Source organism: Lates calcarifer, linkage group LG9 (assembly GCF_001640805.2).
Source record: "Lates calcarifer isolate ASB-BC8 linkage group LG9, TLL_Latcal_v3, whole genome shotgun sequence".
In the NCBI taxonomy this organism is placed as follows: Eukaryota; Metazoa; Chordata; class Actinopteri; family Centropomidae; genus Lates; species Lates calcarifer.
In genome coordinates this window covers 19351150-19371357 of record NC_066841.1, presented here as the reverse complement: position 1 = coordinate 19371357, position 20208 = coordinate 19351150, and the positions used below count along the sequence as shown (strand labels likewise).

The 20208-nt window shown below is 41.6% G+C and overlaps 1 protein-coding gene across 2 annotated transcripts in view; it reads left to right on the top strand.

Annotated features, from left to right (window-relative positions):
* Positions 1-19639, top strand: part of LOC108895497 (membrane-associated phosphatidylinositol transfer protein 2) — a 54731-nt gene extending 35092 nt beyond the window's left edge. For both annotated transcript variants that reach the window (XM_018694344.2, XM_018694345.2), the window contains 21 exons: positions 922-1257; positions 1564-1659; positions 2026-2130; positions 2262-2326; positions 3641-3731; positions 4310-4463; positions 4597-4786; positions 4949-5068; positions 5829-6040; positions 6964-7139; positions 8778-8948; positions 9076-9216; positions 10095-10256; positions 11070-11218; positions 12552-12668; positions 13080-13196; positions 13338-13486; positions 13897-14046; positions 14731-14914; positions 14998-15126; positions 16597-19639. In XM_018694344.2, coding sequence (XP_018549860.1) covers positions 922-1257; positions 1564-1659; positions 2026-2130; positions 2262-2326; positions 3641-3731; positions 4310-4463; positions 4597-4786; positions 4949-5068; positions 5829-6040; positions 6964-7139; positions 8778-8948; positions 9076-9216; positions 10095-10256; positions 11070-11218; positions 12552-12668; positions 13080-13196; positions 13338-13486; positions 13897-14046; positions 14731-14914; positions 14998-15126; positions 16597-16965 — 3383 coding nt within the window. In that variant the 3' untranslated portion in view covers positions 16966-19639. The remainder of the gene's footprint in view (positions 1-921; positions 1258-1563; positions 1660-2025; positions 2131-2261; positions 2327-3640; positions 3732-4309; positions 4464-4596; positions 4787-4948; positions 5069-5828; positions 6041-6963; positions 7140-8777; positions 8949-9075; positions 9217-10094; positions 10257-11069; positions 11219-12551; positions 12669-13079; positions 13197-13337; positions 13487-13896; positions 14047-14730; positions 14915-14997; positions 15127-16596) is intronic.
* Positions 19640-20208: the final 569 nt, after the last annotated feature.

Sequence of the window (20208 nt, the reverse complement as noted above, 5' to 3'; positions counted from 1 at the left end):
TATAATTGAGAACCTTTCAAGCTTTGTTAATAATCTATTCAGCAATTTCCACTTTCATGCGCAATTTCATAATGTGTTAGCGGTTCTTTTCACTGGATATTAATATAATAGCTTTCTCTGTTTGCTAATTTTGGCTTTTATTGCCAGGTTGGATGTTTTAATCATGATCTGCTTGAAGGGGTTTTAGGGTTTTATAACCAGCTGGTGCTTGTTTAGTTCATCAGGAGGAAGACATTGATTAAAATTAAATCTCTTTTGACATGACAGAGACTGGCTGTCTAAGGTCACTTGTTTCCACTGAAATGTATCTCTGCTCTGTCAGCTCATTCATTGTGTGAAAACCTGTAACTATAATCAGTGTGAAGTCACATGGACTGTAAAGAGACACAGAAGGTTGGTTATGTGGTGTTCAGCAGCTGGGATGTAGGGGTGTGTTGATGTAAGGAAAATCACCTACTGAGGTAATTCTCTGTCTTATACATACAATCATGATACATGCTGATTCAGATTGTTAGTATATACTGCAATATGTTCATGAAATATATTCAAATGACACGTTATGCAAACTAAGTAGTCAATTTCTGAGTGTGATGTTGATGGATGCTATTCTCAAACAATGCAATGCACTAAGCATTTTAGCAGCCATGAGTGTTTATTGGGTTTCTCTGTGAAAGGTTTTACCTCTCAGGACACATAGAGCCGGCCTTAACGTCTAATGGATGGAGCCTGGTGGGGCACTATGCAGCCCTGACAGGAAGCTCTGCAGACACAACTCAGGGCTGCAAAACCACACACCCTGATCTACATGTACATCCCTTTTACCTGACACATTGTTCTATAACTGTGAATCTCTGAGGAGATATTCTGTATAACTATATATTCATCAAGGTTAATCCACTGTCCTTGCTGCCATCCTTCCAGGTCTGCGTAAAGTGATGGTCCGAGCCCACCGGCAGGCATGGTGCTGGCAGGACGAGTGGTATGGCCTGACCATCGAGGACATCAGGCAGCTGGAGCTGGAGACCCAGCTAGCTTTAGCTAAGAAGATGGCCCAGTACAGCCTCAATGAAGAGGGCGGAACGGAGACCAACGGCTCCTCTGTCAGCCAGGACCAGGAGCCGGGAGCTGAGACCGTGGGATCCAACGCAGAGGCAGAAGGAGGAGGGAAGCTGGGGGATTCACTGGAGACGCGAGGGGAGCTCACCAAGCAGTGGTCAACATCCTCTAGATCCTCCAACAGGTCATCAAAGAGAGGAGGTGAAGAGGACTTTCTGCTTTTTTCCCTTTTCTTTTGTTGTTTGTCATTTAGAACTAGCGTACTATTTGTACTGATATTTTCAAGTAAAATATTTGGTCTACATGAAATGAAATCTTTAAATCTTGCAGGTGCATATATGTGGTTTATTCAGTGTTTTTTTTTTTTTTTTACATATTTTTCATATCATAATCTTCAGGTGATGGTCAGTTAGTCCATGCACTTTATGTTTATTAACCATGTGTAATTCAGTGTGCTCCCTTTAATTTCAATGTGGTTATTAAAGTCATCTCTGACCATGTGTACAGGTAGTCCATCTCATCAGAGCATTTCAGAGTGGAGGATGCAGAGCATCGCCCGGGACTCAGAGGACAGTACGGACGATGAGTTCTTTGATGCTCACGGTAAAATCATCTGTCTCTCTATCATCCATGTTGTATTTTAAACACACGCTATTTATGTTATGTTACAGAGTTATGATGCAGAATTATAGTTCAGTAGAGCTAAACTCTGAGCCATGCTCAGGTTGAGTTTAGCCATGGATGAGAAAATGCAGCACGCAATCACACGTTCCTGATGGTTGATCACTTTGTAACAAGGACACTGTGTCGCTTCTGTTTACCTTGTTATTGCCACAATAAAACATAGAATAATTGCTGCTGTGATAAGTTTCCAGAGTTGTAAAATCCTGTCTGTAAGTATTAGAAACCTGAAGCTGACTCATTGCTTTGTATCTTTGATAATATCCAACGTTTCTGTATATCACGCAGAGGACTTTTCTGACAACGAGGAGATGTTTGCCAAGGAGATCACCAAGTGGAGCTCCAACGATCTGATGGACAAGATAGAAACAATAGAGGTGGATGAAGCACAAGGTAGGTGACCCTCTGTGTGTTTTGAATAGAACAAGGCATCCACTTGGTTCCACCAGATCCTGTACATTTATAGTTAAAATCACTTTTACTTTGAATACCAATGACTGGGTGAATGAATTGTGTTTTCACAGAAACTTTATATCAGGAGTCAGGCGGGGAGTATGCCGTGATGAGTAATGAGGAGACACAAATGGAGGTACAGTTTCTTCACTATTTTCTCATTTCATTCATGTCCCTCTCACACTGACACTCTTAATTAAATAGCTAGATAATACCCCCCTTTTCTAAATTAGCTTTCAGTCATCCTGCCACTGTAGTGAAATTAGGATCCACTCTCCTGCAGCCAGACTTTTATTTCACCAGAGGTAGAAGTTTTCTCAGTTGACACCCCCTGTGTGAGTGTATTTAAATTCTGTTTTGGGGCTGGTGTGTCTTTGCTCTTTGTGTCTAGTGGTGTGATCTCAAGAGGGCAAGAACTTCAATCCATCAGAGTTCCCAGAGAACCAAATGTGAGTCTGAAAGGCTATGTTCTAACTGCATAATCCTACTTAGAAAAGAGATTGGTATCCCTTTAGAAATGATGGGAATAAAGCTCAGAACACGTTACAGGACGTGTAAGAGAACATGATTTAGTGTAGAATATAACATAGAACTCAGTGTTTGAGTTCTGTCCTCAGTCATGACCAACAGAGGACAGGGTCCACTCAGTAGCTGTTCTGGAGCTTTCAATCATCTAACTCCTCACATCCTCAGCTCTGATAGAAATGATATAAATGTTCAAATTTCCATTTTTTTTTCTGAGCACTTGAAGGACCTCCTCTACATGTTGGCTCAAAGGTTGTGACTTAAGGTCCACTCTTGACCTCGGAAGTAGCAGTTGCCAAAACAGTCTAACCACAAAGTCCATTTAGTAGCTTTTCTGTAGCTTTTGCTCACATCACACAGTCTTCCTTAGCAGAGAGTCAAAAATGAACTCAATCTCAAATCTCAGATCTCAAGACATTGGCATGGCTTTCCTGTATTTTGTCGTGTCATATTTAGTGTTTTCTCAAGGTCCTAGTCATGATTCAGTTCATTATTGCTTCATCCTATCAAAGTGCCAGAAAACAGTGAAAAATATGTACTGCACCACAAATTCCCAGAGCCCTAAGTGATGTCTGCAGAATGCTTTATTTTGTCCAACCAGCAGTCCAAAGATATTCAGTTTACTATGATGTAAAACCGAGAAAAGCAGTGAATCACATATGAGAAGCTGAATTTAGTGAATATTTGGCATTTTTGCTAAACAAATGGCTCCAGTGATTAATCAACTGTCATAATTACCGTTGATTTATTTTTTGTTGATTGTCTAATTAATGCATGCAATCTAATGCATGTTGATCATTTGTCTCCCTCCGTGCTCTTCTCTCCTGTTGCTCCTGTATTCACTCACTCACTTCATCTATTAACCTTCTCTCCTTTTTTCCCCCTCATTTTCTCATCTCCGTGTCTCCCGTCATCTCACTTGCAGGACTGTTCGTCTCAGCAGTGTCTTCAGCCGTCCAAAATTCACGTCCTCATTCTGGTCCTGCATGGAGGGAACATTCTAGATACTGGCTCTGGTACAGCACCAACCTAATCCTGTAACACTGTTATTAAGTTACACTTCATACATGCTAAAATCATCGACTCAAACTCTGTAAATACTTAAAAATCCCAAATCTTGAGAACTATTTATCTCATCTGCTATAAGCTATAGTAGTGCTCCCCAACTTGTGTAGTTAATAAATAATTGTGAAAACAATACAAATATGCCAGGCTCAATAATACAGAACTTTTTGTTTTGTCTTAACAACAGTTCTAAACCAAAAAATACTGATGTAACGTAACAATAAAAGAGAGATCAGCAAGTATTCAGGACCTTTGTAAATCTGAGGGTCTGCAAGACAAATAACAAGTATAAGTAACATTTCAGCTTGACATTTTTTATTTTATATGAAAATTTTAAATGAAATACCAGTTCTACCTCTTTGGGCCTCGTAAGTTCTTTAAATGAAACCATCAAGTTTTTTGAGAAATGCATCTTGTATTGTAAGAACTGTATTTCTTTTTAATGGTCACAAGTTGAAAAGATTTGGAGCCACTGATCTAGAGTCCTGCAGAAAAAGAAGACTGAGTTTCTGTTCTTGTTTGTCTGCAGGTGAACAGAACAGCAAGCAGGGAGATGTAAACACGCTGAGTGGGGCCTTTGAGACCGTGATGAGGGTCCATTACCCCGCAGCGCTGGGACGCATTGCTATCCGTATGGTCCCCTGTCCTGCTGTGTGTGTCGACGCATTCTCACTAGTCTCCAAGTGAGCAGTAGTCTTGAGTATTCATCAATTAAATAATCGCCTGTAAAGCATGCACAACCTGCTGTGCAGATGTTAAATGTGCATACAAGCTCACAGACGGACAGATAATGACGTGTCCCTCTCTGCTCTGCAGTCTGAGTCCCTACAGCTACGATGAGAGCTGCCTGTCCAGCAGTCAGGACCACATCCCGCTGGCTGCTCTGCCTCTTTTGGCTACCTCTGCACCACAGTATCAAGACGCTGTAGCAACCGTCATCTTACGAGCCAATCAGGTGTATAATGACTTCATCAAGTCTTTAGAAGGAGCATCTTTTAATGGCCAGGTCAGTGAGACACCTGAAGGCAGGGTGAAGGGGATCTTACTTATTATTCTGCCTCAAATTAGCCTCAATATTTCAGTGTCAGTGCCTTGGTTGTGCGTGTACAGATGGAGCTGATTTATGTGTATGAGAATGCATATTTTTGTGCTTTGTTTTCTGATGCAGGTTTGTGTTATTGGGGACTGTGTTGGTGGTATCCTGGGATTTGATGCTCTGTGCAGCAGCTCTGTGACGGTGTCAGAAAGTCAAAACAGCAGCAGACGGGGCAGCGCCGTCAGCGTGCAGGTATCAATCTGAACACCCTGTCAACAAGCTGTGCTAACAGCTCTGTGGGGTACTTAGGCACAGCAGTGCTATCAGCTAAACGGTAATGTCTTCATAACAATACGTTCACAATGACAGTGCTGACCTGCTGATGTTAAACAAATATAATATTTATCATGTTCATTGTCTTAGGATGCATTTGCTTCATTTAACTTCATTTTGATGGCCATGTGAGCAGAGTCTGTGGAATTAGTTTTCAGTGCAGGAGCAGGTTCCTAGACAATGAAGAGCTGCATGTCGTGCTTCCTAGAGAGCTTGAAAGAGATGGCTGTCATTAAATACTAACTAGCACTAAACACAAGGTACAGCTGAGGCTGATGGGAATTTCATTTTGCAACTTTTAATAGAAATTCGGTCATAAACCAGTATTTGACAAATTAAGATTTTAAGTAGTTGTGGAAATAGATGGAAGGTCAGTGAATCAGTGAAAATTTGTTTTTTTCCTGAAGGGAACCCCAAATTTAATGGTACTCCATCCAATAGTTGTTGAGACATTTTACACTGAATCTAAAATGATGATGCTACAGGAAAAGTCAGAGGATCACCAAAGTCAGTAGGATCCATCCGCTGGAAATGAAAGTGGTGAACACGCCATCATTAGAACAACTAACATGGATAAAAGCTCAACCCGTAAAACTGCAGAGAGTGTAAAAAATACCATTTAACTGCATTTTCAAGCCTGGCCGTGTTCCTTTTGTTCTCTCCATCTCTTGTCTCTCAGGACACAGACCTTCTCTCTCCAGGTATTGTCATAAACAACGTCTCTCCTTCCTCGCCATCCCTTGAAGGAAGCCGCCATCTCAGCCGGAGCAACATCGACATCCCTCGCTGCTCGGGCCCTGACGACCCCAAGAGGCAACTCCCACGCAAGCGTAGTGACTCCTCCACGTACGAGCTGGACACCATCAAACACCACCAAGCCTTCCTGTCTAGGTGAGACACAGTAATGGACACAACCATCACAACCATCTCTCACAGATTCCAGCTGATGTATCGGGCCTAAAGTTGACTTCATCCACAACGCTACTGGAAAAATGCTTTGTGAACTGATGAAAGTTAAAGTTGAATTGTTCGGGAAGAACATGTAGCACTACAGGTGGCGTCACTGCATGAAACATGAAAACATCATCCCAACAGAGAAGTACACTGGAGGGAGCATCACGATTTAGGAAAAGAAATTCCAAAGGTTATCAAGGTATCTTTCAGGATATTGTCAGGGTGGCTGTCTGCCAGCTGAAGCTCAGTAGAAGCTGGAAGATGCAGCAGGACAGTCTGCCTTTTGAAGTGGCCCACCAAGGGTGCAGAACTTGAAGAAAATGGTTGACCTGAAGCAGTTTGTGTGTGGTTCAATTCCTCCTGAACATTGTGCAGGTCTGATCCACAACTACTGCAAGCTCTTTTCTCTTTCCCATGTCTATTTATTTTAATCTAGCTCCTTCTCCAAAACAAAACCAGTGCCATTTTAGTGTTACCATCATGCTGAGTCATTTTTTCTTCAGGGCGTCTCCTTGATGTGCTGTGGTTTGGATCGTATCTTATTTGGAGAAAAGCATCTGCCAAGCAATGGTGGAGGAAACAGTTTTACTAATCAGCAGCTACAGTGTGTAGCTGTAGCAGTGTGTAGCTGCTGATTCACAGGCAGTGAAACAGTAATGAGTTAATGTCTTTTCATTCATAATCATTAGTTTTTATTCATTGACAAAAAGTGTAAAACATTTCGTCTTGGTTCTTGTTTTCAGAGGTTACTCCTTTATTTCATTTAGTTTTTGTAATGAAAGAAAGATTGTCAACAAACTTTTTATTTTTTCACTGATGAAATTAACACTGATGTATGATTTTTCTTTCTCTCTGAGCAGCCTTCACTCCAGTGTGCTCCACGGGGAGCCCGGGTCACGGCGCTCCAGCAACAGCACCATGTTGGAGGGAGGCTCCTTGGGAAAGTTCGACTTTGAGGTGACTGACTTCTTCCTCTTCGGCTCTCCTCTGGGGTTGGTGCTTGCACTAAGGAAGACTGTGGTGCCCTCATTAGATGGTAAGCAAGGTTTTCTCCCCTTTTTGTGCCTCTTGCTTTTAGTTTATTATGACGTTCCTTGTATATTTAATAGAGTGTATACTGTCAGACTAAAAACAAAGGGTCTTTTCTTTTGCCAGATGAGCAAGAAGTGGATTTTGTAGCCTTTGATGTTTCTTCCTGTGAGGGATAAATGTCTCTAGCAGCTGCAAAGCAGGTGTCAGGGGTTAGAGGTCATGTTTTTGAGCTCAAAGGCTGAAAAAAGACTTCATCAGGGAGACGTGACTGAAGACAGAGCTCGCACAGGCACCAATCTGACTGTATCTTGTGTCCTTTGGGGTTTAAAGGAAAGCGGTTATTGACCTGCAGCTGTGGGGTTAACATCTGGACCAATTTCAAATTAGATATGCTGTCACAGTTGTTCACAGAATGTTGCATGTTTATTATTTCCTTTTATTTTTCCTAAATTTTCTCAGCCATTTGTTTTGTTTTAGTTGTCTTAGCGTATTTGTATTGTTTTGATGAACAGAGATTTATTTTGGGCAGTCAGAGTGGTGACCACTGACAAAAGATCCCTTATAAACTGTAGTGAGTTTGAGAATCTAGTCTTAATGCTAAGCTAAGTATGTACTTGCTGTATTTGGTGGTATGGGTTTTCTCATCCAAGTCTCAAAAAGCAAGCAAAAAAGTGTATTCTCCAAAATGTCAAACTATTCCTTTGAATATATTCATTTCTCACCTGGCTGTAGTGATGTAGCACTGTACTCTAGGGTGTGTCAGTACACTGTGACATCACTGCTGGGTGTGGTTACAGATGCAGCTTTAAATCAGATGGAACAGTGAAACACTATTTTCCAGCCTAAGTTATATTTTTAAATAAGCAGAAGGATTAGTTGGTCATTGATAACTACTATAGTTTCAACTCTTTTTAAATCTCTTTTTACTAGGGGTGTAACAGATCTCCAAAGCCACAGTTCAGCCGAAACCTAGATTTCTTATTTAATTTTTTGCCTTTGTCCCACACTGCTGACTTGAATGTGATCAAGGGTCTGCAGTCTTTATAACTTTATAAAGCCGTGCGGATTAAGCTCCATTTTAACCCCAAATTGATCACTCCCAATCGATTTTGGTTGTTGTTGGATGTGCAATCTGTGATTTTTTTTTTTTTGCCTGAATGATGAACAAACTACGTTTGGATGATTGGTTGACGTCAGAAAATTTGGTCACCTGTCTTGCAATTTGAACAGTCCCATGGCCACAAGGCTACTGTAAAATATCTGTTACAAACTGTAGTGACCTTGTTTTAATATTACTGGAGCATTATTTTAGTAGTATTTTACTTTTTTCTTTCTGTCCATAATAGAATTGCTCAAAGTAATGCTGCGTCTCTCTCTGTTTTTGTCAGCATGGAAGTCATGGTTATCTTTTCTGAATAAGCTTTATTGGACTTGTCAACGAAAAAAAAACCATGCTTACATTCAGTACGAGCTCACTTCAGTTGATCGGTACAGCACATTGTGAACATATCAGTTGTAGGTTCGGGCTTGTGCAGAAGGCCAAATGAAATGTGTAGTATGAGTTAGCATAATGTACAAGATTAATTAAAACACATAGTGTCTGCCCAGCTGAACTCTCCTTGTGTTTCTTTCTCCTCTCCAGTGTCAGCTCTACGTCCAGCCTGTCAGCAGGTTTACAACCTGTTTCATCCAGCCGACCCCTCTGCCTCGCGCCTCGAGCCGCTCCTGGACAAGAGGTTCCACCTGCTGCCTCCCTTTAGTGTTCCCCGCTATCAGCGCTTTCCTCTGGGTGATGGACACTCCGCTCTCTTGGGTGAGTCCATGCACATACATACTGTACACACCTCACTGCAATGCTATCTCTACACTACATATGAGTGACTCTTTACAAGCTGTTATATCTCTTGCCTCTTTCTTCCTCTCTCTGTTTGGCTTCCTAGTTGAGACCGTGCAGAGTAACCCTCAGCTTCTGATGGAGTCTGGTGGTGCAGCGCCCCAGCGCTACCAGGACAGCAACATTAATGAGACCTCCATCCCTGTGCCTGTTCTCAACTGGCCGACCTCGCAGCTCCACACAGAGAGTGTGTTTCTGTTCGCTTTGTCTTGTTACAGTCTATCAGTCCTCTTGTTGTTCTCTTTATCCTTTTTATCTCTCTCCTGTTTGTTTTTCTAATACAACCTCTGACAAATTTTCATTGGGAAATTCTAGACTAGATTTACATACTGTCATTTTCATTTCCACTGAGTATGATAACATTATAGTTACCAAATCAAAAGAATAGTTCAACATTTTAGGAAATGTTTTTAGCATAAAGACTGGTGAGAGTACCAAGCAGTACTAAACTCTATCTATGTACTAACACCTCTAAATCTAAATCACAGCGAGACAGGGAATAGGTGTATTTCTAAAATGTTAGAATATTCCTTCATTGTTGAGATCACATCACAGTAATGCTAAAAAAAAAAAATAGCCCGACAGGACAAGAAGCACAAACAGTTGGATAATCAAAGACATTTTAGAAAAGAAAATTAAGGCAAAACTGTTCAACATAGTTTATTTTATTTCCAACTTTGTTGCTCAGTAACAATAGACCAGCTGTACTTCTGTGCAAACACTGCACTGAGAGATGATTAGCGACATTTCAGGTCAGCTCACTTCAGTTTTACCTCCAGAAGTGGTTTAGGTAATTTGTATAAACAGTTTGACTGCACGTATGCTCTGCCCTGAACTTCATTCTCAAATATCAGCATTTACTTTACTTACTTTATAGTAAGTTTCATCTCATTGTTTATCACCGCCTCACACTCACTGCTCTCATAGCGCTTTCAGCAGCAAGCAGCTGTTTTCAGAGAGAGGCTCTAAAAAGCCACTGTACACTGTCTGCTCAGTATATTTAACATGTTCGTTCATATTTGCATTGGAGAATATGACTCAAGCTTCTCTCTTCTGTCTCTGCAGCAGATGCTCCTCACTCACATATTTTTGTCGATGGCCAGTATCCAGCGTCCACATCGCCGGGGGTCCCTCACCTTCGCTTCAACCGCAGGGCCAGCGAGGCCAGCATAGCCAGCCAGGTGTCAGGCTTAGCCGACTCTTACACTGCCTCCAACATCGCCACGAGTAAGTTGACCTCTAACCTCCTGCGGCTGACCCAAGTTTTGGTATAAGGTGACTGTTTATGTGTTGACATTATCATTTCCTCCCTCCAAACATCCCCTCAGCACAGAGAGTGAGGCCTGCTAAAAGGCCCAGTCTGCTGTCCCACCTGACTCTGCCCTACAGTAAATTTGCCACTCGGAGCCCGTCCCCCCGGGGGCGCAAGAAAATCCGTCAGGTGTTCCCAAGACCCAATGGTGTGGAGTCCGAGCCAGAGCTCGGACATTAGCTCTGACATGACCTCTGACATGACCTCTAACCTCACCGATGTCACGTCTGACATCACAGACATCAGCTCAGCCCCCCCGTCACCTGGGGTGCTGAAGAACATAGAGCAAGGTACCCTGGGAGCTGTAGTGCGAGGACATGAGGGAAGGACGCTAGGGTCCATCCTCATTCCCTGAGTTTTTTCCTTCCTTCTCTGGCATAGTCCTCCTCAGTAGTCATGTTTCCAAAAATCACATGAACCTTCTTGTGTGACTTCTCAGCTCAGTCTCATGAAAACCAAGATTCTCATAGAGTCTGAGCTGTTATTCTCTTGTGAATGTGCGTTTAAAATCTTTTTATTCATAGTTCAGATTCTAGTGCCTCCTAGTGAAACCCTTGAAACTGTGCTATCTTTTAACTCCCTCCAGTTTACGATTATCCTGGACTGTTCATCTCTGCACGAGCAACACACTGATCTGCAGTGCAGATCACGATACTCAATGCACTGATTCCTAAAGTCACACTGTCTTGCTTTTTTCCCACCTTTTCCTTGTTACCTCCATACTGCAGTTGCTTCTCGGTGGTGGGGCAGTAAGAGGATGGACTATGCCCTGTACTGTCCTGATGCCCTGACAGCGTTTCCAACAGTGGCTCTGCCTCATCTCTTCCACGCCTCCTACTGGGAGTCTACAGACGTCGTCTCCTTCTTACTGAGACAGGTGCATAGGCTCTTAGTTTCTGATCCTAAATTTGGATGGATGGATGGATGGATGGATGGATGGATAATGTGGTAGACAGTAAAATTTGCATGATGAATCCTACTGACTTTGGTGATCCCCTGACTCTTCCTGTAGTACAGGTTGACATATTGGTTTTAAGGCAAAATGTCTCAACAACTGTTGGATAGATGGCCAGGAAACTTGGTACAGATATGCATGGTAGCCAGAGAATGTATCCCAATGACTTTAGTGACTTCCTGACTTTTCAGGTGGCCTAGCAGCAAATACATTTTGTTTTCTGGCTGTCTGAATTCTGCTCCATTTAGCTTCCGCTTCTGATCACCTGATCAGAAACCTGCTTGTTGACATGTGCATAACAGGGATACTAGTACTACTACTACTCTAACAACTGGTACTCTAATAACCAGGATAATCATGCCGATGCTCTCATTGTTTATTAGTGAAATAAGTCAACAACTATTGGATGTATTACAATGCGTTTGGTACACACATTAATGCCCCCCTCAGGATGAACTGAAATAACTTTGGTGATCACTTAACTTTCATCCAGCGCCATCATCAGGTCAGATTTCCATTAGTGTAGAACCAAATGTCTGCAAAATTAATGAGATTTTCATCAGCCTCAGCTGTACTTTGGAGCTAATTATCGAATGTTAGCACACTCTCACACTAAAATGATCATGGTAGACGTATCATATCTGATAAATATCAGTATGTTAGCATGCTGAAGTTAGCATTTAGCTCAGAGTACAGCCTCACAGAGCTGCCAGCATAGCTGTAGACTCCTAGAGCACAGCTGTATTCACCTCTTTAATATCATATCATGTAAGTAATAGTGCAGAATTACCTGTAGTCTACACCTTAGTTAATTAGTAGATTTTATCACAGTTATTCTTCAACGTCTGCGACAAACTGGAGTCAGCACAGATAATGGAGGGCAAAACCACAAACCTTGCTGCAGTTCACACTTCAGTCAGAGCTAACATGCTGCTACGATCTATCATCGACTTTAATGGTTACTTTAAAAACGTCCATTTATTTTTAACGATATGATGAACTCGAATGTACAGATGAAGAATTGCAGGTGAAGAAACAGCTGTATGCCAGTAAAGAAATCATAGAAAGTCTAGACTAAAATGAAACCTAAAACTTAAAATTGACTGCTCTGCAGTGACAGAGTAGCTTTGGTGGAGAGCTGAGGCAGGCGTTGACTATGAGCCTAAAACCTACTTCTTTACTACTTAAATATGAAACAGAGACAGAATAAAAATGCTCTGGTCTATTATTCATTTTAAAGTCATTTTCTTTCTAGGTGATGAGACATGAGAACTCCAGTGTTTTGGAGCTAGATGGTAAAGAAGTGTCTGAATTCACTCCATCCAAACCTCGTGAGAAGTGGCTCCGCAAGAGGACTCACGTTAAAATCAGGGTAAGATCTCTCTTTGTTTTTACAGAGATGACTGAGGGGAAGTGCAGAACTTTTATAAGTAAAAACATTTTTTCATATGCAATTTTACTTTAAGTAAAGTTTGAATGCAAGGCTATTGCTTGGAATTGAGTGTTTTCACACTGCTGTATTGGTACTTTTACTTTGGTAGATGATCTCAGTTTGTCATACAACAAGACAGGGATGCTCCATGTTGCCTAAGAGGCAGAACACAGGGCAGAAAAGAAGACTTGCCACTGCTTAAAAGAGAGCCACTTGATGATGAGCATATGAATATTTTTGATTTTGGATCTTGGCAGCTGAAAAGTAAAAAAGAAAAATCTGATTAGAAATACTGGAGAGAATGAATGATTCCAGCTCTGATTTCCTGTTTCTCCCTCCTCTGTGTGTCAGAATGTGACAGCGAACCACCGTGTAAATGATGCTGTGTTCAGTGAGGATGGAGCCCAGATGGTGACTGGGCGTTTCATGTATGGCCCCCTGGACATGGTTACCCTCACTGGGGAGAAGGTAATAACACTTTCAGCTGTGATGAACCAAAAAAAGACCAGTTATATAATCATGTCACCATCTGTGTCATTAAGGTCATTCAGCAATGTGTCATGCTAAAAAGATCTTTGTGGGTTTTTTTTTTTTTTTTTTTTCTTGCAGGTTGACATCCACATTATGACCCAGCCTCCCTCTGGAGAGTGGGTGTACTTTGACACAGAGCTCACTAACAGCAGTGGACGCATCTCTTATGTAATTCCTGAGAACAAAAGGCTGGGTATCGGTGTGTATCCTGTCAAAATGGTGGTCAGGTATGTGAAGTCACTGTAATTTCACATTAAAAATATGCAGTTTCTTATTATCTGTTCATCATACATCCATAATGTGTACACTCATTGGCCACTGTCAGCCAGTCATGTGGCTCAATTGTTGTTCAATGAGCAAGACCCCTTCACTGAAAGAGAAAGCATGGCATTGGGGTTGTTTTGTGTTCCTAGAATGAAATTTTGCATTTATTAATGTTGGTTTTGCATAATTTTGTGTCTCAAAACGCAAAGCATGTATGTATGGTTAACAAATCTGTGCCACAAAGAATTCAGGCTGTTCTGGGTCACGTCTATTAGAATAGTTGGCCTTATAAAGTAGCCACTGAGTGTATATTTGACTTGAGCATCTTCTCCTTTCCCTCTTTCTCTCCTTCCCTCTGCTGTTTCTCTAACAGAGGTGACCACACATTTGCAGACAGCTATCTAACTATTTTACCACGGGGAACAGAGTTTGTCGTATTCAGTATTGACGGGTCGTTTGCTGCCAGCGTGTCTATCATGGGCAGTGATCCCAAGGTTCGAGCTGGAGCTGTGGATGTGGTGAGGTAAGGATCACACAGAACAGAACTCTGTAGGTCTGCTCTGCAGTAATCTCTTTCAAATCCTACTACATGCAGATGCATTTCATGTGATTCCAGCATTTTTCAAACCTTTCTGATCATGTGTATTATATGTGTTTCTGATGTGAAATCTAACAATATTTTAGACTTGATATTGATTATACAGTTCCTCAAGGAAGCATTCTGGGTACCATTTATTTTTCCTTTAAAAAACTTTGTAAATAAAAGTATAAAAACTCAGAGACTCTTGTACTCAGTGTTACTAAGTCTTAAGATTAAGATTTTAGGCTCACACCTACATTTTTTCTTATCTTAGGTATATTGCCATAATAAGAGGATTTCTAACTCAACTTGCCAATAATGAAGACTACTGCAATTCCGTCCTAACTTTATTACCAAAAATGATTGAGAATGCTGCAACCAGGATTATGACTAATACTAAAAAATGTATATATCATATCATATTATATCACACCACTTCTCACAGCACTGCACTGACTGAAGTTCTAGAACCCTTTTTCATAGCTGCACCTATATCTGTGATTATTTCCTGCTTCAAACTTCAAACTTGCTTGTCATCTGTAAAAATAAATTAAAGACTAAAAGGCTTTTTTAAAATGGCTTCTGTTCCTCTAAGCAAGCACTTGTAATTGTTATTATCTTTTGCAGGTACTGGCAGGACTTGGGCTATTTGATCGTGTATGTAACGGGTCGTCCTGACATGCAGAAGCAGCGCGTGGTGGCCTGGCTTTCTCAGCATAACTTTCCTCACGGCATCGTCTCCTTCTGCGACGGGCTGGTTCACGACCCGCTCCGACACAAGGCCAACTTCCTCAAATCCCTCATCAACGAGGTAAGGGAGGCAGGTGTGTGCTTGAGCCAGCGATATAATGAAATACCTGAAGTCTCTAAAAGCGGACCTCCCTCTGTGATCAGGCTCACATGAGGATCTTTGCAGCCTATGGCTCAACCAAGGACATCTCAGTGTACACGTCTATTGGCCTGCCTCCGTTCCATATCTACATAGTGGGAAGACCCACAAAGAAAATGCAGCACCAGTGTCAGGTAAGCAATAATTCCTGTTTGTAAAAGCCCCAAGGAAGACAGTGAAAGCACATTATTGTTGTTTTCACTGTCTTGTATGGTAAATTGATGAATATGCAAAGTAGTTAATTATAATCACCATTTTAAATGGATGGTAAATGGACTGTATTTATATAACATGTTTCTAGTGATATCAACCACTCAAAGAGCTTAGCCAGTACAGGCCACATTCACCTATTCACAGACATATTCAGTATGAGTCAGGGAGCCAGGGATCAAACCTCTGACCTTTCTGGTTTGTAGGCAACCTGCTCTGCCTCCTACACCTTGGCTGAGTCAGCTATTTGGCTGGATGGCATCTTTTAATTTACCCCACCAACTGGGACTAACATGCACGACAGCCTAGGAGAATGAGACCTTGCAATCACAGTGGGGGATTCAACCTTTGCCAGTGGCTTTAAAGCATTAATTGTGAAAGGATTCAGAAAAAAAAACAACAGGAAAACATCAGCAGCTGGAACTTCATCATGCCACAAATAATATAACACTGATGCTGTACCAGATCAGTGAAACATGACTCTGAAAAGAGAAGTTAGCAGTAATATCAGTTCCACAATGTGAAAAAATTCAAAATCCATTTTAAATATTTAAGTAAATATTATCAGCAACAGGAGGTAGAGCAGTCGTCCACCAATCAGAAGGTTGGTGGTTCGATTCCCGGCTCCTCCAGTCCTGCATCCCGATGTATCCTTGGACTAGATACTGAACCCCAAATTGCCTCCAATGTGTGTCATCGGTGTGTGAATACGTGTGTCTGCGTTAGAAAGCACATTGTATAGAACAAGTGCTGTATGAATGTGTGTGTGAATGGGGTGAATGTGATCTGTAGTGTGAAGCGCTTTGAGTGGTCAAAAACACTAGAAAAGCGCTATATAATTTATCAAAAGTAAAAGAACTCATTCTGCAGTAAAATGTTCCCCCGTGACTGATACATTATTATATGTGATATACTAGATTGTTATTACTGATGCATCAATGCTAAAGCAGCATTTTACTGTTGGAGCTAGTTTTAACTACTTAGCTAGTTTAGTCCAGTGGTTCCCGACTTAAAGGCCCCTGCACAGTGTTGCCAGATAAATCTGAGAGGCTAATGGAAGAGGAAAGAAGAGAAAAATGAAAAAAACATCTGCTGTGCAAGTCACAAGCCAAAAAAAAAAAAAAATGTATTCTTAGTTTTTTGAGTAGAATATTTCGCTCTGAGATGTAGTGGAGTAGAAATATGAAGCAGCATAAAATGAAAACACAAGTAGCTCAAAATTGCACTTAATTATACAGTACACAGACCTGGAGTCAGTGCACTTTTTGTTATATTCCACTGTTAGGGCTGGAAAAGTGTAAGCTGTTTTCTGTCAGATATGAAAAGGTTTTTGTTATTATAGTGTGTATTGGGAGATTTTGTTTATATTATTATTGATCATATATTTCTTTCAGTTCATCTCGGACGGCTACGCTTCCCACCTGTCCCAGCTGGAGTACAACCAGAGGTCTCGCCCTGCCAAGTCCGCCAGCACCCGCATGGTCCTTCGCAAGGGCAGTTTTGGCCTGGGTGCAGCTGGAGGCGATTTCCTCCGTAAACGCAACCACATCTTTCGCACCATCTCCTCTCAGCAGCCCGGAGGAGCGGGTTCGGCCTCCCCCAGCCAGCCGGGCCGGACTGAGCGAACGCTGAGCCAGTGCGAGATGGAGCGGGATCGAGGGGTCGCGGCAGCAACCCAGAGGAGTATGAGTATAGCTGCGGGGTGTTGGGGCCGCAGCGGGAGCACCAAGGAGGGCAGCGGAGGGTTACTCGGCCCTAAATAATTCAAAAGGGAGCCACAGTGATAAAGGACCCGGCCTGAGCCACCATGATCTCTGGACTAGAAGAGAGGAGAAGTAAGGGGAAGTGGATGGAGGGTTTGTTTTTTAAAAATAAGATGTAGGTGAGGGTTATAAAATAAACAACACACTTGATTGGTTGAGAGGAGAATAGGGAAGGAGGGATAAGAGGGATCTGTCCAGGAGGAGTGGACTAATCAGACCAAGTGGGATCCAGCGATCAAACGACAGTTCTGTAGCATGACTCTTTTACAGTAATACTTTTATAGGATACATCCTAACTATTTAAAAAATGACAAGGAAGGATAAAGTGAAATATTGTAAGCCTTAAACTAACTTGTATAACGGGACCCCCTCCCTCTCCCCTTTTCCAAACACACACATATACAGTACGCTGTCCAAGAATTCATGCTCATGAGCTCAGGACAAACTGCAGAGCCAGATTCATCTTCAAACAGTCAAGCACGGGTTCTAGGCCACATTAGTTTGGCAGCCATGGTAAATATGCCAATGACTTTCACCTCCGTTTCTGTCCGACTGTCAGCTGAGCGACATGTTTAAAACACTCTACCCAGCAATGACTGGCAATAAGTACGAAAAGAAAACCCTCACAGTGCAAAAAGATGGAAAGAAGAAGATTAGGAAATTAAAATTAACATATTAAGGGGTCAGGTCTTCCAAATTACAAAAAAATATCTTTTCCCTTTTACTCCTTGTGGTATTTAGTCATACAGATAACTTTGCTTTCATGTTTTTCTCTGACATTTCTGCCTCCTTCAGAACTACTTTCCACTGAAGAAATAATCAGTTTTTCTTAGCAGTATTATTTTTTGACCACTTGAGGGCAGCAGATAAAGCTGTAAACACAACACCGCCATATTGTCATCTTACTAAGTGTACTAACTTTACATGGGTAAAAGCAACATTTGCCTATTTACATATCCGGCAGACACAAAGCAAATTTATCATTCTTTTGGAGAGCTGATGATGATGATGATGATTGATGAATGTCATTCTCCTTTTAGCTCTGTTTTGGTCTCCATCAGCTCCTGAGGGAAATATCTGCCTCTTTAGCTGCTAAATTTAATTCATTTTTATTTATATGGTGCCAAATCAGTTATCTCAAGGCACATTCCATATAGAACAGGCCTAGACCATACTCTTTAGACTGTTGAATTAGACTGCACTAGTTTTAGTTTGGTGTTCCTGATAAACTGTGTGTGGGACTGTAAAAAATAATATAGAAAAAAAAAAAAAGAAACACAAAAAACCCACATAGCTGACCCACCTTTAATACAAATATATTGATCACTCTGACTCTGACACCCAAAAAAATCCATTCACCTCTGTTGTATCAGGGCAGAAGCAGAGACTGATATCTCAATACTTGGGCACATAAAACAAAGATTGCCTGCACAGCTAGATACCACAAGAGATAACAAATTTAGATTTTTTATAATTTGGGTGAAATGATCCTTTAAACATGTGAGAGCTGTTTTTGGAAATCTTGAAATACTCTATTAGAGAGAAAGGTCTTTGTCTTAGTCACAGAACTAATGTGTTCATCATCGATGTGCTACTTATACTTACGTCTAAGTCGAACTGCTCGCTCCAGTTTCATTCCACTGTGTGTGAGACTCTGTAGTATTATTCCCTTTCAGTGTGGCCTCTGGGCCGTCCAAGGCCTTAATATCCAACAAGACACTTAATCCACAGATGGAACAGGAAGCAGAAAAACAGGGCATGCAGCATTAAAGCAACAACTGAAACTCTGTACAGTCCACAGCAACAATCCCTTTATATATTCATCTGCTTGCAATACCTCTGATCCACCTGCTGGTGGTGTTCTGTTTCCCACTTGTGCTGCTGCTGGTAGACACTCGGGTGGTGTTCCCCGGCTTTTTGCTCTTTTTGCTCATAGGATATCGAACAGGATGTACCTGGTGTTTCTGCTGAGGAGCCTGTTCCATTTCAGGCTGGACACTTGGTGAGGGGCGCGGAGGCAGGATTTCCACTTACACGGACCTGTGAATCTTTCAGTATTTTTACTAAATGGACCGAAAAATGGGCGGGAAGTGATTCAGCACGAATGTTGTAACGGCTGGATTGATCCTTGCATTGGTGAATGTGGCAGTGGGGAGAAAATCACTGGTGTCCTCTCGAGACTCGGTGTTGCTTCTGTCTGCTGAGCTGAGCTGTATATTTTCATTCAAAGGGACGTTGAAGAAGAAGCCACCTCACATAAACACTCACTAAACACAATGTGCACAAAATGAATTTCAACCCTCATTCATTAAATGACAGGTTTTTCAAGCCCGTCTTAAGACAGTAGTCAGGTGCACATATGTACACTGAAACAGGTCCTGCCTTCTGCAATCATTCATCCTGCCTATACTGTTTCAATGGAAGAGATGGGGGAAGTTGTTCACTTAATTACAGTGTGAACATAATCTGCAGTCTTGATTAAACCCACTGATGAATAGAAAAAAAGAAATGTTGTTTTATTTTTGAAAAGTACTAATAATTAATTGTATTCATTTGGAGGCATGTTACAGTCTTATGCCTGTATGAGAATAATGAAATGAAAGTGTTAGTCTAATGTCTTGGGTTAGAGGGGAAAAGAAAGAAAAGCAGTGTTCCAAGGTGAAACGGCTTTTGAAATGACCACCATAGTCACTGACCAGAGCTGGCTAACAGTATTGAAGTTTACGCCAGTTGTTTGGCTCAGTTATTAGTGCTGGAGTTCAGTGATCCACTAACTTTAGTCTCTGGGTGATGACATATGAAGTTTTGACAAAATACTTCAAGTTAATCCAATATGTGCCTCTATACTCCTATAGTCCACCCCTATATACTCATACAGGTCTCAGACTGTGGATTTTGTTTCCCACCACTTACACTGAAAGGATATCTTCACAGCCAGTGTGAACAGCAGGAATGATTGCAGCATGTAAGGCCTGTTTCAGTGTTCAACCAGGCACTTTACTGGTGTTTAAGCCTGACCTGAAATCGTGAACCTGTCCTTTAAACCCATGAGAGCTTTCAGTGTGCAGATGTGTGGAGCAGTTGTTCCCTCTTGCTCACTTCATTTTACTATGCTGTTGTTTTATGCCCAGCTTCCACACGGCACAAGAGCGTGTCTGTCTCCACACTCTGCGTGATCAGCAATGTCTCCAACCCACCACAGAAGCCAAAATCATTCTCTAATACTGTAGTTATTCAACTGTG